Source organism: Pteronotus mesoamericanus, unplaced genomic scaffold (genome assembly GCF_021234165.1).
Source record: "Pteronotus mesoamericanus isolate MK-2021 breed Mesoamerican mustached bat unplaced genomic scaffold, CSHL_Meso_final scaffold_651, whole genome shotgun sequence".
NCBI classification, from domain to species: domain Eukaryota; kingdom Metazoa; phylum Chordata; class Mammalia; order Chiroptera; family Mormoopidae; genus Pteronotus; species Pteronotus mesoamericanus.
Window position 1 is genome coordinate 30628020 of NW_026555325.1, and position 16575 is coordinate 30644594.

Below are 16575 nucleotides of genomic sequence, written 5' to 3' on the forward strand. Positions count from 1 at the left end.
CTTCTTGAATGTTAGCTTTGAGTAGAGGTAAAAATCAATGGAATTCTCAAGCAGCACAGCATGGGTCAGTACGGTCAGAGGAGCAGTGACCTAGTGATCCGCTGCGGACCAGCCTGTAGTTGCTGGGTCCGGGGGAGGTTGGAGCATGATGTAGAAGAAGGCGGGGGAGCAGGGTGTGGTATGTTACAGAGTTGAAGGCAACAGCTGCATACCAACCACACAGACATATTTTAGTGTTTAACAACCAGTAAGGCTGTTCCAACCCTGCGTCCAAATACTTAAAAAGAAAACACAAAGGACTATCTCCATCATCAGGTAGTAGACAGGTATCCGTGTAGCAAGTCAACTCATCACAGGACCCCTGTTTTTGCCTTGTGCACCTCACAAAAACTTCTCACAGTGAAAACTTCACAATGTCCAGGTTTTCTGTGAAGACTGTTGCTCTTTGTTATACAGACCATCACTCCTATTCACAGGCACAAAATCCTTTTTGTCAAAGATCATAGAACACATCAGTGTGGCAAGCACTGTGACGAAAGACCAGGCGTTCCCACCTGTCACTTACCGACACATTTGCGGGAGTTATTTTGGTCGACAACGTAACCTGGGGGACAATAGCACGCCCCTCCAAATGGTGCCATGTGGCATTGATACTCACAGCCAAAGAAAGGACACAAAGTCACATCTAAACAGAGAAAAACACTTTGTCAAATGAATGGTCACCTCTGAACAAGATCCATTTACCTATGAAGTAAGTGCTGCTTTTTTTTAAAGGTAAAACCTAAGTAAGCGTGTGGTCAAGTCAAAGCACAGACACTGTCACCATTCAAGCCTAACAGCAAGATTACAGTACAAAAGTTCAGTTCATATTTTAAAAAGTCCTTTTCAAAATTGTAACTATGTGCAAGTATAAATCATCATAAAAAGCTGTTTATGGACAAAGACAACGGAGGTGGAGGACTGACTGTGGGAGGCAGGGGTGGGCAGGGCAGGGGAGAGTGAAGGGGGAAAAATGGGGACAACTGCAATTGAACAATAAAAAAAAAATTTTTTTAAAGCTGTTTATGGAAAAATCAGGCCATAAGTCTATCTTTGTGTGTACATAATAGAAGGGGCCAGGAATTCCCAAGCGACAGAATTGCAAATAACATCAGAAACATTAACTGTGGCTAGCTTCAAGTGGTGGGATTTCAGGTGACTATATATTTTTTCCTGTTAATTGTATTTTCTATTTTGTATTTTAATTTGTACTGTTTATTTTTATTTTGATATATGAGATATATGACTATCTCTTGTTCCTTTTTAAACCTTTTTAAAAGGAGCTCCTAAATGAAATGGGAGGAAAAAAAGAATGCCATGTGTAAATCTCCACATATTTAAAGATTACAAGTTTTTTCAAGTAGAAAAAAAAAAAGACCTTAAGGTTACAGGTACATAGTCACTTCTAGGCAAGCACTAAATAATTTAGTGTGTACCATGGATGAAATCAAGGTCATAAATTGTTATTCTCTTACAGGACAGTCAGCTGTTCACAGAGTTGATTGGTTGATGGTGGGGTAAATATTCTACAGCCTCAGAAAAAAGAAGAAAAAAATTAACTCACAGTATATATCCCAGGAACCAGAAACTTCTTTTCTGAGTATGGCCAGATAAGGCTTTTTCCATGATTATAAGAGAATAAAATCTCCTTTATACTCATCAAAATTGCCATTAAAACCATACTGCCCACCCTGGCTGGTGCGGCTCAGTTGGTTGGAGCATTGTCCCATAACCAAAAGGTTGTTGGTTCCCTTCCCAGTCAGGGCACATACGTAGGGTGCACGGGTTCACTCCCCAGTCCGGGTGCATACTATCCCCAGTCGAGGTGCAAACCAATCAATGTTTCTCTCTCACATGGATGTTTCTCTCTTTCCCTCCTCTCTCTTTTCCTCTCTCTATAAAAGCATTGAAAAAAATGTTCTCATATGAGGATTAAAAATAAAAATCATTCTGCCTGGGTAGTAGGAGAAAAAAAAGCCACTGATATTTGAAACATTTCCCATCAAGAGATGGAGTCCATTTCCTTAATTCATTGAATCTGTACTTGGCCAAGTGACTTGCTTTGGCCAATAGGACATTCAGCAAACATCACATAAGCAAAGGCTTAAAGAACTCTTGCACTAAGGTTTGCCCTTTCTACCACCATGTAAACAAGCCTGGACTAGCCAAAGCTTTTATCACAACATCCTGACAAGAGAGTGAGCTGGACTAGATTAAAACTACCCAGCCAACCCACAGAACTGTGAGAAATAATAAATGTTTGCTGGTTTAAGCCACTAAGTCTTGGGATAGTTTGTTATGCAAACACCAACTGATAGTTTTTATATTTGGGATTCTGTTACAGAAAAAGAGGCATATTTATATGAAAGATACCCAGATAAATTTCCATCCTCACCACAATGTCGCCGTGCAGTTTCATTGGCTTCATCTTCTCCTGATGGACAATCGAAAGTTCCATCACAAACTTTTGTAATTGGAATGCATTTTCCAGACTTTGGACAAGCCCATTCACCTGGGTAGCATTTATGAAAATGATGAGGACTGCTTTCTGCGGGGGGGAAAAACAGGCCACGTGAGAAATTCAGCCAGTTCTTTTTAATCCACTGCTGAGAGAGGACAGCGATCAGGTATAAGTCTACAAATGACCTATATTTCAAAATAAACTAGTATCTTCTAGCTCTATCAATGGACTTTTATTGAGTTTCTGAGGAGTGGCAAAATAGAAATAATTTTCACTCTTTCTGGGCAAAGACAGCCCCCAGCTAGGTTATAAAAGTAAGATGCAGATATGGGTCTGAATTATGAACAAACTAGATGAAGATTCAAGTGTTTAAATCATAAATTACAGAACTAAGGCTATTAAGGTAACAAGATTCCTGAGTTTTTATTTTGTTCTTGTTTTTTGTCTTTTTGGGTACTTCCTTTGTTTCCTTAATGAAACATCAACTGGGTAAGAAAAACTGCAATTCAAATGTAGGAAGACTACTTACTGGAACATAGAAATGGGAAACCAGTGGATGTGCCCAGAACATGCATCACTCTTATATCTGGGGCTGGAACAGTACAAGGAACTTGCTTTATGCTGTGAGTTCTAGTAACTTCTGAACTATTAGAGGTACTGCCAAGTGAAGAAGGTGACTATTATTGCCAATTTCCTTCCCTTAGAATATGCTTCCCTGCATAGCAGCCATTCCCGCAAACACCAATTCCTAGCTACATCTCTCGTGTGGCTTCTGCGGCCTCTCTTCCACAGCTGGCGGTCAGTCAGTCATTATTTGGAAATCAAAATTCAAAAACAAAACAAAACTGAATTTAACTTTTCAAAGTCATTTTTAAAGGTTAAACAGTCTAAAACAAATCACATTTCTCTTCTTTTCTCCCTTCCCCATCCTACCTTCTTGCTATCAATAAATCAAGTTGAAATAAGCCATCTTAAAGGGAAACAGTAAGCTATCAAAGGAGGAGAGAGTGCCCTACCTATTTTGCCTTAATAATAGATGGGAGGAAATTATAATTTATGTTATATTTGCATTCTGGGTCTTTTTAAGAAAAGCTAGTGGAATCACCTTCTTTCCCACCCACCAAGTCCCTTAAATCTCAGAAAATTCTGAGACTTCCTTGTCACACAGATCATTTCTAACAAGGAAAACAGGAAAAACAAGTTCTGGAAAGCAGTTTAAAAAACTGCTTTTCCATCAGAATCTCTTACCACATCCATCTTCATCTCCATTATCTGTGCAGTCATCATCTCCATCACAAACCCAATTCTGATTAATGCAGTGGCCATTGGGGCAAGTGAACTGATTGCCTTTGCAGGTTTCGTAGTCTGAAAAAAAGGAACAGCTGACCTCACAGACACAAATTGCTTGGTAAAAGTCAAAGTGCTCACCTCACTGCCTAAATGGAGCTTTTAGAGACTGAAATTTCTAAATCACCTTAAGTACCTTGACAAAAATGGGGGAAAAAAAGAAACCAAGAAGAAGAAGGAGGAAGAGGGGGCAAGGGGCAAGGGGAAGAGGAGGAGGAGGAGGAAGAGGAGGAGGAGGAGGGGGAGGAGGGGGAGGGGAGGGGGAGGGGGAGGGGGAGGGGAGGAGGAGGAGGAGGAGGAGAAGAAGAAAAGAAAAAAGAGCAACTTTGGGTCCAGGAAATGAACTCAAGTTGTAGTCTATGATTCTCAAGCTTAAGTATAAGACAGTATGGCCCTGGCCAGTGTGGCTCAGTTGGTTGGAGCTTCATCCGTACACAAGAATGTTGGGGATTCGATTCCTGGTCAGGGCACATACTTAGGTTGCAGGTTCGATCCCTAGTCAGGGCACCTTTGGAAAGCAACCAATTGATGTTTCTCTCTTTCTCTCTCTCTCCCTTCCTCTCTCTAAAATCAATAAACATACTTTTAAAATTTAAAAAAAAAAGACAGTATGCTATAGGTTGACACTGCACAAAGAAGGCAGACTAATAAAGAAGCTACAGATATGCCAATGACTAACTTTCTCCTACTTTACCACAAGTGTTATAATCACTATTTAGGACCAAATGATTCTCAGTCACCCATCCCATGATGTCACCTTCTCTTTAATACAGTCTCTAAAATAAGCCTAGGTGCCAGAAAAGAAATCAGGCATGGCTCATAGAAAATCAGGGTAATATTGAAAATATGGAACAACACCAAAGGCATGGGTACCAAGCCATCAAAATGGGTGTGGAGAAAAATCATACATTCTAGTAAATAAATGACCTTAAAAAGCTGGCAACTTATAGGATTTAGTAAGACACTCTCACGGAGACTCCAAGCCACACATTCCAATAAAGTGAGTGCACAGGTGGCAATAGTAAGAGACAGAGTTTGTGCTGCAGGCAGCAGCATAGAAGGAAAAGCAGGGTCAGATGGGAAAGTGGAAGCAACAGCAGTCCCCCAAATCACAATGAAACTTTCCTGACCCTCTAATTTCAATGTGGTAAGAATTTCAAAGTAAAGAGGAAAGTTAGGACCATTGCTTTTAGGGACCTCCCTTTCCCTTCTCTCACTCTACTATCGACGTTATCAGACCCATTCCTGAGTTACGGGTAATTTGAGAGTCCAGTGATACGATACACCCTGTACCCTTGTAGCGTAAGGAAAGAATGCAACTGTCCATCAACAACCCCTCAACTCTACACAGATCCTTGGAAGATAAAGGAGCCCAGGTTCAGTAACACTGCTGAGGCTCACGCCATGGGCCCTAAATGAACTTCTGGCTCCATCTGCCATCAGACATAGTGACCTTTTTGTTTGAAAAGAATAATACATTGGTAGAGGGAGACAACCACTCTTAACATGACCCGGCAGAAGGAAATCACCGTACTGCATGAATGTTCATCACTGCCGTCTTCACAGTCTGGGAATCGGTCACAGACGTAATTATGAGAGAGGCACTCCCCACTGCCACACTGAAACTGGTTACGGGAACACACCGCAGCTGGGACACGAGGTTAAGGAGGGAAAGAAAAGGGAGAATTTCAATTCCACTGCAGCCATTTAATCTCATAGAAAGGTTCTGTCTCAAGTATAAAAAAAGATCTTATTATGCAGGAGTAAGTTGGTAAATGTCTAACAGCCAGTGCTCCTGGGACAAAAAGACCCTGACGTATAGTGTTTGCCAGTTTCCATGGTGTAAATACTCCCACCATAGCTGACTTCAAGCTACCAATATGAATTCATTGAACACAAGCTTGAAAAGAGATATGCATAACTGGCCAGTAGAAACCAGCTTCAGAACATTTCATCCATGTTACTTACTGCAGTTGTCTTCATCTGATAAGTCTCTGCAATCAATTTTCTGATCACATCTCTGACTAGTGTTATAGCAGGCTCCATTGGCACAAGTAAGCTGCTCACATGTTGGGTACCCTAAAGGAATGAAAATAGTACACAAACTTTAAGTTAAGACATTCCTATGACAAACACTTCTTGAGTGACTACTGTATCCTAGATATTAAATGCTGCACATTTATTGGCAAACAAAAGAGACATGGAGATGATAGCTGGATGGGGAAAGAGGCATTGATCAAATAATGACACAAATAGCAAATTACAAACTCGGTTATGTGCTAATGTGGAAAGTACACAGTGTTGTGAGAGTGCAGAGCAGTGGGGTCTGGGAGCCCAGGGAAGTCTCCCCGGAAGAACAGACTTGTGAGCTCACAGATGAAGGATGAGAAGGAAGCTACCTTATTTCAAAATGGAACTTTCTCTTACATAAGACAGATAACATCCCAGAAAACTAATGTACCACTGCACATGCTTTGGGAAACAGCCATTTCTTTCGCTGGAGGGTCGAAGAAAGCAAGCAGGCCTAGAAGTCAGCAGACCTGGGACCTGGGGCACCACGCAGTAGCTACTTCCTCTCACTCAAAGCTGCTTATGCTCCCTGCATCACCACTTCCTTACCCACACACTTAGATGACTTACTTCGCAGGAAAAAGGACCTCAAAAGACAATGTCTAGCAAAGCACTTTGAAAAGAGTAATGAGCTCTACAAGCACAAAAGAAAATTGTTACTGCATTATGCACATATGGTCACCTCACTGTTATTGACCAGATGCTTAACCCTGGTTTTCTAGGGCACAATGAAAAAAATCAGGATGTCGCTTGCAGAGATTACATGCTGTCAGTCTCTGCCCTGTGCAGCCCCAAACTTGGAACATACACTGTATTTCTGATGATCTCTAACTGTAGGCTACGTCCTGTTGGCTCTTTATCTATCTCCCCTATGACATAAAACCTCAGAGAACAAGGACCCTTTCTTACTCATTTTAGAATCCCCAGCACAGGGACCGGGTCTTTACTTAATGTGCTCAAAAAATGATCAATATTCCTATTGAGGTATCACAGGTGAACTTTTTAGTTAAACAGCTTTTAAAAATATTTTGAAATTCTGACTTTAATAATCTTTTAATACCCTCCTCACAGATATATTTCTTGGTTTGACTTTTTTTTTTCATTAAAGGTTATTTTCATAATGACTCTGGTTGTCTTCAAATTTCTTTTTAACTAAGGAAAAGATATGTCATAGGGTCTCAAACACAAGACAGCACAGTCCCACTTTCAGGCTCAACTTTGCAGTAAGAAGCCATTTGGGGGTTTCATAGTCACAGACTATCAGATAATTCCTTGGATAGTCTCAAAGTCTCCTTCAAGCAGGATCAGTGCACAAAATTCTGTGCTGAAACTGTTAAACTCGTCCCATGTTAACAAGTCACAGTTTTAAAAAGATGAACTTGCAAGTAATTTTTTTCCATTTTTTGTATGGTGAAGGAATATGCCCAAATATTCTCATCTCCAGAAGTTCAAAACTAATCTATTAAGTGTCTTTAAATATCTAAATTGCCAAAATTTCATGCAGTTGATCATTTAGTAAAATGGAAAGGTTTTGTGGTTTTTTTTTAAGGTTTTATTTATTTATTTTTAGAGGGAAAGGGAGGGAGAAAGAGAGGAGGAGAAACATCAATGTGTGGTTGTCTCTTGCACGCACCCTACTGGGGACCTGGCCCACAACCCAGGCACGTGCCCTGACTGGGAATTGAACAGGCGACCCTTTGGTTCGCAGGCCAGCAATCAATCCACTGAGCCACACTAGCCAAGAAAATGGAAGGTATTTTAAAATAGGTGGTTAAAATTTTAAATTTTTCCTGAACTTTATTTCTTAATAGTCCAAGAATCAGCCAGCAGTTAGAATGACTGTTGTCTTTTTATCATTGCCATGGCATGCATTCCAAGTGTGTCTTCAAAGAGTCACACAACTTTGTTTATTAATTCTCCCTTCAAGTGATGTAAGAGGCCAACTGAGTCAGGCAAGTAATTCCCTTCCTCCAGTGTGCTGGATAACGCTTAAAGTTAGTATGTTATCTCACCTTTAAAAGCAGCCAAAAGCAGGAGAGGAATCTCGGAAAACTCACCTCGTGGCAAGAGAAAATTGACCTCCTGGCAAAAGGTAAGATATCTGTCAGGGGGAAATTTATTTGGACTTGGACTTTGACTACCTCAATTAAAGTGATTATTGTAGATATGAAGAATCTGGGACAAATATGCTGGGCGGATCTCTTGTCCTCCCTGTCCTGCTTTGTAGGAACCACTGCCATAAAACTAAAAAGGGAAGAACTAAAACGGTATCCACTGACGTGACAACAGTTTGGCTGACACGGCTCATCCCCCCCCGCCCCCCCCAACAAATAGCAGGCCAGCTTGATGTCATCAGGAGAGTATGGCGATGGTCAGAGGTCAGTAGTTTGACACTCAGAATGAGGAACAGCTTTCTTCTCTCCATCCATGCTGATAACAAATCTCTCTCAGTCATCTTCCGACCTGCCTCAACCCCTGCACACCTCTGGCCTCCTCCGTGCATAGTAAACTGAAGGTACATGCCCATAGAAAAGACTGCACAGGGCTACCCGTCTCCATTAAATACTGAAAATATTTGGCAATCTCTTTCCAAAGTTATTCGCCTTTTGGAGACCCACAGAGAAGGCCTGGGACAGCTTCTACTTACCTTAAAGATTTCTATTGCTAAAGATGTTATAATGAGTGCCAATCTACCTAAGGAAACAGGAAGTCACAATACTTTGGGATTGGGGGAATATCTAAAAATCTTATCTTTTGGTTTATTTGCTTGGCAAGTCTGAGTCTAGATAGGCTTGTAAACTTGATTCTCTGGAGCAAAGCCATCATGTAGCTTAAACGTCCTGGAGGATTTTAAGGGAAAATATAATAAGGAAGGAGTCAATACACAAAAACACCAGAGAAACTCATCCTAAGTTTTGTCTTAATGGAAAGATTGACAAGTAACTATTAGCTAAGCCCCAGACCTCTGAAGGTTACCTGTCACAAAAATACAAGAACACCCTTGCACACCCTTGCTCACACCACCTCTTCCCTCTGCCTTTTTCCAAATTCCAAATGAAATGTGTAGGAGTCTGTTCCCCCCAAATTGGGAGCTGTCCCAAAATATACATATGAGAGTTGTACTTGAAGATTTTTAACATTTTTTCTCTGCTAATGATTTGGTTTGTAGCACGAAAGTTCCATGCTATAGTTCTATTCAGGGATGTCCAACATTTTGGAATCTCTGGGCCACACTGGAAAGAGAAGAGTTGTCTTGGGCCACACGTTAAATACACTGTGACACATAATCACAAAAAAAAAAACAAAAACAAAAAAAACCTCATATTGTTTAATGTAAATTTATGATGTTGTGTTGGGCCACATTCATAGCTATCCTGGGCCTCATGCAGCCCATAGGCTTCGGGTTGGACACCCCTGGTTTACATAATCAAAGAGGAAGATGTGGCTTGAGGACCTCACAGACCTCCCAGAATGGAAATCATTCACAGCTGAGTAAGATACAAATATTAGGCACTGCTCTTTATTATCTTGACAGGAAGGCTATAAATATTCTAGTATCAGAATTTGACAAAGTGGCCAAAAAGGACGTAGAAAAGAAAATAAATTGATTATGAAGAAAGAGAAGACATCTTAAAGGTAGACTGTAAAACTTCAGCCAAAATTTAAAGAAAAACAAAAAGTTACTGACACAAGCTCTGCCCAGACACCTGGGACTTGTCAAGATCCCAGAGTTATCCATCATAAATTACTCCACATTACTCTGGTTCCACAGCAGGCTAATCCGAAGTAATAATTTGCCATAAAAAGTTTACTAATTTAGCCACCAGCACTTAGTTGCAAGTACCACTCACAAAGTTAAATAAGCAATAACAATAATTAATTACATGTACTGAAAACTGTGTGCCAAAAACTAAGAAGCACTCAGTAGGTATGAACTCATTTCAGCCTATAACAACCCTCTGAAGAAGATACTATTACTACTCCCATTTTATAGATTTATATTTTATACACTTCATATATGTGCCTCTCTGAGGCACAGAGAGGTTACATAATTTGAAAAAGATCATACAACTGGTAACCTGGAGAACCACAACTCAAGCTGGAGGCAGTCTGGCTCCACGATGCACGCTCCTAACCACTACAATAGATACAGCTACTGCTCATAAGCTTCAAAGTAATAGAAAGAAGCAAAAAATTCCAGAAGAATGAAATTGAATCAAAGTAAATAGAAAATCTTAAAGAGATAGCATGAAAAGCAAGAGAAGTAGGCCAAGGGGAGAAAGCTTTGCTTTCTTTCTTTCACTATTCCATTCTACCTTAGGAAGTCTGGAGAAGTGAGGGCAACTCTAGATTTCAACAAGTTATGACATTTTCTACTAAAGACTTCAATCTGGTATAATCTAGGAATTCCAGGAAACCCTATCCTAGGGAATAGAGTTTTCTTGGAGTACCAAGGGAAAAAAAAAAGAGAAGGTCATTATTGGGGGGGAGGGGAATACAGGCTACAGAGTAGCAGGAGACCCACCTCCTCTCCCCACTCTCCCGTCCTCACCCCAGTCCAGTTCAAGTCCCCGAAGTGACTGCCACCAGGGACTAGCAGTAATATACAAGAGAACAACAGAGAGGCATTTCCTGTTTCTTCCCAAAAATAATTTGAAGTTGTTTTCAATAAAAAGCATATATGTAATAGGATTTATAAATGGAAATAGCCATTCAGCACCTTGGAAAGGGAAAGCAAATACAGTCTCCCCAGGGCTCGTAGATTTGGACTGACATCAAGTTTAGTCTGAGCAGCTTTCAGGAAACTAAAGTCAAAAATTGAAACACACTAAGTTATCTAGTTTTCGTTACCCTGCTTGCTTTGAACTACTGGGTCTTAAGTCCCAAATCCCCTTCTGATCTCTACCCATGCTGACTGATCTTAGACCTAAATAAGAAACATGCCTGAGGAGCTTACTCCAAAGATTTTGGATCTACAGCACCTCTTTCTTTCCATACATATCACCAAAATCTGCATAGAAGGTGAAGACTGACACGGTTCTGTTACTAAAAAAATAATAAAAATCACACGTGAGCCCTACTATAGGAGTTACTGAGCAAGAAGATAGCAAATTGTGGATCAAATGGTCCAAGGAATAGTGTGAAGAAGTAAGATGGCTTTTCATGGGTTAGCAAATGTTTATAATGTGCACCAGATTTCATAGTATTGGCTCTATATAGGAGTAATAGGGCTCTATGTTTTCATTCAGGGTCACCCAGCACCTTGGTCCCATTTTTATCTCTTCTTTACAATTATCCCCAGTGACTGGTCTGGGAAAAACAAACAAGTAAAGTCTATTCAAAGAGGCAAGAAAACTAGCTGCTCCCCAGAATTACGAGAGTGACCACTTTCAAATCACAACTCAGAAATGGTGTAGCTCAGTTCCCCTGCTGAGACTATGGCCTCAAATAATTGAGGACTCATCTTTGCTGGGTGAATGCCAGTATGCTAGAAGCCAGTTATCCCCTTATTAAAATCTAATTCTATCCAACATACTATTGAAATCCACTTCACTAGATACTATGTTAAAAACTGAATAAAGAAATAAACAAAATTAGCCCTGGCTGATGTGGCTCAGTGGATTGAGCACCAGACTGCAAACCAAAAGGTCACTGGTTCGATTCCCAGGCAAGGGTACATGCCTGCGGGCCAGGTCCCCAGTTCGGAACATGTGACAGGCAACCACAGCTTGATGTTTTTCTCCCTCTTTTTCCTCCCTCCCTTTCCCTTTCTCTAAAAATAAATAAATAAAATCTTTTTAAAAGAGAGAAGAAAAGAAATAAACAAAATTACAGGTGAAATACAAATTCCCACAGCTTTAAAAAAAAATATTTCATTCAAAGAATAATTATTGCATACCTATAGGAGTGCTAGATACTAGAGATAAAGGGATGAACTTCATAAAGCCCTTACTCTCATAGAACTTAGATTTTATTTGGAAGAATGGAAGGACAGACATTAAAATAAATGTCACATAGAAAAATATTATGGAAATATAGCGGGGTATGATGATAAAGAGCGACCATTAGGAGTAGCTCTCTGAAATGGTGATATCTGAACTAGAACCGTAAAGTTTAGCAAAGTGGAAGTCAATGGTAGCAGTATTCAGGAGACTGATGGAGATGAAGAACTGTTTTCAGTGAGTTCAAGAAGGAAAGGAGGAGAGAAAATGGAGACTGATCAAAAACAATTCTATGTGACTTTGCTGAAGAAGGAAGCAGAGCAATTGGGCAACAACTGAGAGGGATCTCAGGTGGGAGTTATATATAATGTGATTGAATGATGAAGACTCATTAAGAAATGTTTCACTTTCTTCAAGGTTTCGGGGTTCTGAATCCTATCTCAGCTGTAAGAATGCTAAAAAGGTACATCTGTGATGTGATACGTAAGATGAGGTCAGTCTCCGCTTCTGTTTTCTCACCTCGAATAGAGAGGGGATAGTAAGAGCAAGACTCGTTGGGCAGCTTACATGTGGAACTGAGTCTGAAGAACAAATACGTTTTTCATGAGCCGTCGCAGTCCACAGAGTAATTTTAACCATTCTCTCTATTCCCCTCCAACTGTTCCCCTGGGTAGAGTTTCAGCAGTTAGGTATATAAAGGAAAAATGTTTAAATTCTGAAGAACACAAAGTCAATAGAAATAAAGCGTCAGGGACAAAGCAGCCCCAGTTGCAGGCAGACCAAATACTTCTGATTACCAGCAAGAAAGCCTTCATTGTAACAGGGATTTTACCCTTTCTTTGGCATTCCTGAGTAACAAAAGACAAGTTCTACAAACCAATGACAATAAGCAATAATTTTACTCACACCAAAATCATTCTAATGGGGTACTTGATAAAAAGAAAATAATCTGTTGACTTAACTAGAGAAAAATGTACTATTTCTGAGCAACCCAAAGTCACCACAATATATTAATTGAATGAACCATAATTGCTGCATTGTTCTGATGTTTATCTTAGACTCTGCATGAGTGGTTTTCCTTGATGCTAATCCCATTATAAGTAAAAATGGACTGCAGTTTGAATCTCTCTGTTCCCTAAAAAAAAAAAAAATTAATTGAGAATTTGTGTAATTGGACAAATTTCACAGATAGCCAGATTGAAGAGTAAAATAACTTAGGGAAATAGGAGCCTTAACCTGTGTCACAGCTTTTTTGTATATATTATTCAGAAATAGTTTTCTAACAGTCCAATAACCAAAAACTCCTTATGCAGAGAGAAGCACAGCCAACAAAAAGACCAAACACAATAAGAAACTTTTAGACTACACCAAATTTATTTCCAGGATAATCTTTTTATTGGGAGCTTAATACCCTTGCCTTCTTTACCATGTCACCCATTCCTTTCCTCCCCTCTCCCTGCCTCCCTGAGAGGACTCTTACACACCATTCTTTGTTCTGTAAAAGGAATGCCTGGAATGGACACAAGGTGCCCTGTCTTGGAACTCCCCGTCTTGATCTTATAAGCTTGAAAGGGTGGGTACTCTGACCTTGGGGTCTGATCTGACAGTCCATACTAGGAACTACAGAGGCAAGCTTCCTGATCCTCAAATATTAGGGCGAAGGAATTAGTCCTTCTTTGGAGCTTTTCTAATATCCGTTACTATATTTAAGGGGCTTCTAGGTGCTTCACACATTAAGACCTGTTCCTAGAGGAAGCCTGTTTCTGAGAAACAGAAAAATAAATGTCATAGCCATAAGCTGATTCTAAGTTTGTCCTCAGGTATTGATTCCTATACATCATGAGTGCAGAAACAACAGAAAGTGTTATATCTCACAGATGATTTCTAGCCACGCCTTGTGTAATCCTTGATCATGTGGGAACATTCTAATTTCAAACTACTAATAAACAGCAGCTATGTAGCTGAAGTGACATTTAAAATAGCTATGGACCTCTATGACCAATGGATCTCAGCAGAGATCATCAATGGCTTCTAACATCACATTATGCACCTACTCTTGGAAATATATTCCTTACATACAAAGTGTGTGTGTGTGTGTGTGTGTGTCTCTCTCTCTCTCTCTCTCTCTCTCACACACACACACACACACACACACACACACACACCACACACACCCTTGCTTCATCTATGCAAGTCTCTATACTAGCGCTATTATGAACAAGAGCAAGGAAAGGGAGGACATCTTGCTCTTAGAGGACATTTGACATTGTCTGGAGACATTTTTAGTTGTCATGACTTTCTTGGTTGTTGTAAGTGCTGCTGACTTCTAGTGGATAGGGCCAGAGATGCTGTTAGACTTTCTACAATGTGTAAGACAGCTCCTCATAACACAGATTTACCTGGCCCTAAATGTCGTTACTGCCAGGGCTGAAAACCCTCGCTCCAGATCTAGCTACCAGCTTCCAAAAATTACAGAGGTCAGAACATGTTCAATGACATCTGGGGATAAAATGAGCAAAACTCAGTCTGTGGGAAACTCCAGGACAACTTGACTTGGTTTTATAAACAAATTACAAGGAGCAAAAAACTGAAATGGAAGGCAAACCTACAAATTTCAAGACAGAAACTAACTCCAGAAGATAGATTTTATTTGGATTTTGATTTAAATAATCACAGTCTAAAAAATAGTAACAAGATAATTGAGAAATTTTGAATATTGACTAGATAGGCAGTGTAGTAGGTTTGTTTACACCAGCATCGCCACATACACATGAGTAATGCATTGTGCTGTAACTTTAGGACGGCTATGATGTTATAGGTGATAGGAATTTTTCAGCTCCATTATAATCTTATGAGACCACCATCTTATATGCAGTCTGTTGTTGACCAAAACATCATTATATGGCACATGACGGTATTATACTGTACTTTGCAGTATTTTATAAACTTCAAAGTTTACTAGATATCTGATTATTTTAAAGGAAAGCTGTTAACTTTTAGGTGAGATCATGATATTGTAGCTATGTTTTAGTTCTTGTACTTTGGAGATAAATGCTGTTTCAAAATAAAGAAGAAAAGGATAAAGAGCCACAGGTAAGACAAAACAACCTGAGCTGATAGATAATATAATAACGATGACTACAAAGAGGTTCATTATACAATTCATTCTGCTTTTATGTTTAAAACCTTTCATAAGCTTTAAACAATAATTTTTTAAAAATAATAAAATAGCTAAGTAACCTTCAGGCAAAAATTCTTTATAAACTTCCACTACTAAGAAAAAGTACTCGGAGGGCACAGGCACAGGGTTTAGACGAATTTCAATCCTGCCTCTTCCACCCTTGACAGTCTTTACAATCCCTGAAAAGTGATGGTCCTCACACCTACCTTGTAGTACTGATGTAAACATTGCATAAGATAGTGACTGGTGCTTGGGGAACCCTTTCCCAGGTCACACAAGAGCTCCAAACAAAGAGGAAAAACAAAATGAGGCCAATCCTGCCCCCTATACTGGCACTTTATCTAAAGACTTTGATCCAGGCCGTTCTTTCCCTCCCTCTACGAATCTGACTGTGGCCAAGTGATCAAAGCACCAACAAGGAAGTATGAAGATTCTTTTCGTAATATCCTTTGATTTGTTAGATTTCTTTCCACGCTCCTCAAGTAACACGTAACAATAAATAAACAAAATAGAGAGGAATAGGAAAGAGTACCCCATTGTAAAACCTCCTTACATATGTGAAATTCATTTTAGGGCCATGAACCCTGAAGGGTTCATAACTTGTATAATTCCAGAAACAGTGAGCTACAAATCTGGTTCTCTTTCCTTAACAAATCCTTGTTTCACCGGTTACTTGTACTTAAAAAAAAAAAATGCAAACAAAAACTTGATTAAAAACTTCTGCCCAGATAGTTTATAAAACTCACTTCCTTTCCTTCATTCCCTTCTATAACAGCTGCTTGCAAGCTCATACCCTGCCAGCTCTTTTCCGGAAGGTCCATTGGCAAAGTCGTCAGGCAGTTAGCTGTACTAGTGACTTTAGACTTGGCTGAAGGTTGTTCACATGGAATAAATCCAAACAGTCTGTTTCGGCTGCCTTTTATTTTCCCTGAAATAGCATTTCCTTCAGTCCCACTGCATTTGCAATAAGGCGCGCATTTTTGTCCACTTGTAAATAAGGAATAAAGACACAGACTATTGGCTGATAGCACAGGCCTCTGGTTTTCTCTCAAAATTGCACAAGGTAGAACTTTCTCCTCCTGTAAATAAAGTCCTTCATGAGGAATGATCACCAGACTTGGAACCAGAAGATGGATTGAGTGTTAGCTCTACCACACATTGTACAACCTTGAACAGGACACTCTACACTTTGCTGTTTTAGTTTCCTTATGCATAAGGGAGTATAGTAACACTTGCCCTATTGTCTTCACTGAGAAATAATAATAATAACTAGAATTTATACTTTGAAGTTTACAAAATACTGCAAAGTACAGTATAATACCGTCATGTGCCATATAATGATGTTTTGGTCAACAATGGACTGCATATAAGATGATGGTCTCATAAGATTATAATGAAGCTGAAAAATTCCTATCACCCATGACATCATAGCCGTCCTAAAGTTACAGCACAATGCATTACTCATGTGTATGTGGCGATGCTGGTGTAAGCAAACTTGCACTGCCAATCATAGAAAAGTATAGGATATACAATTA

The 16575-nt window shown here is 39.7% G+C and overlaps 1 protein-coding gene across 1 annotated transcript in view; it reads right to left on the minus strand.

Annotated features, from left to right (window-relative positions):
• Nucleotides 1–16575, minus strand: part of LRP2 (LDL receptor related protein 2) — a 195359-nt gene that overhangs the window by 132277 nt on the left and 46507 nt on the right. Inside the window, exons 5-9 of the mRNA XM_054562744.1 lie at nucleotides 5816–5926; nucleotides 5382–5495; nucleotides 3749–3865; nucleotides 2435–2587; nucleotides 566–685 (exon numbers count right to left, since the gene is read on the minus strand). Of these exons, the coding sequence (XP_054418719.1) occupies nucleotides 566–685; nucleotides 2435–2587; nucleotides 3749–3865; nucleotides 5382–5495; nucleotides 5816–5926 (615 nt within the window). The remainder of the gene's footprint in view (nucleotides 1–565; nucleotides 686–2434; nucleotides 2588–3748; nucleotides 3866–5381; nucleotides 5496–5815; nucleotides 5927–16575) is intronic.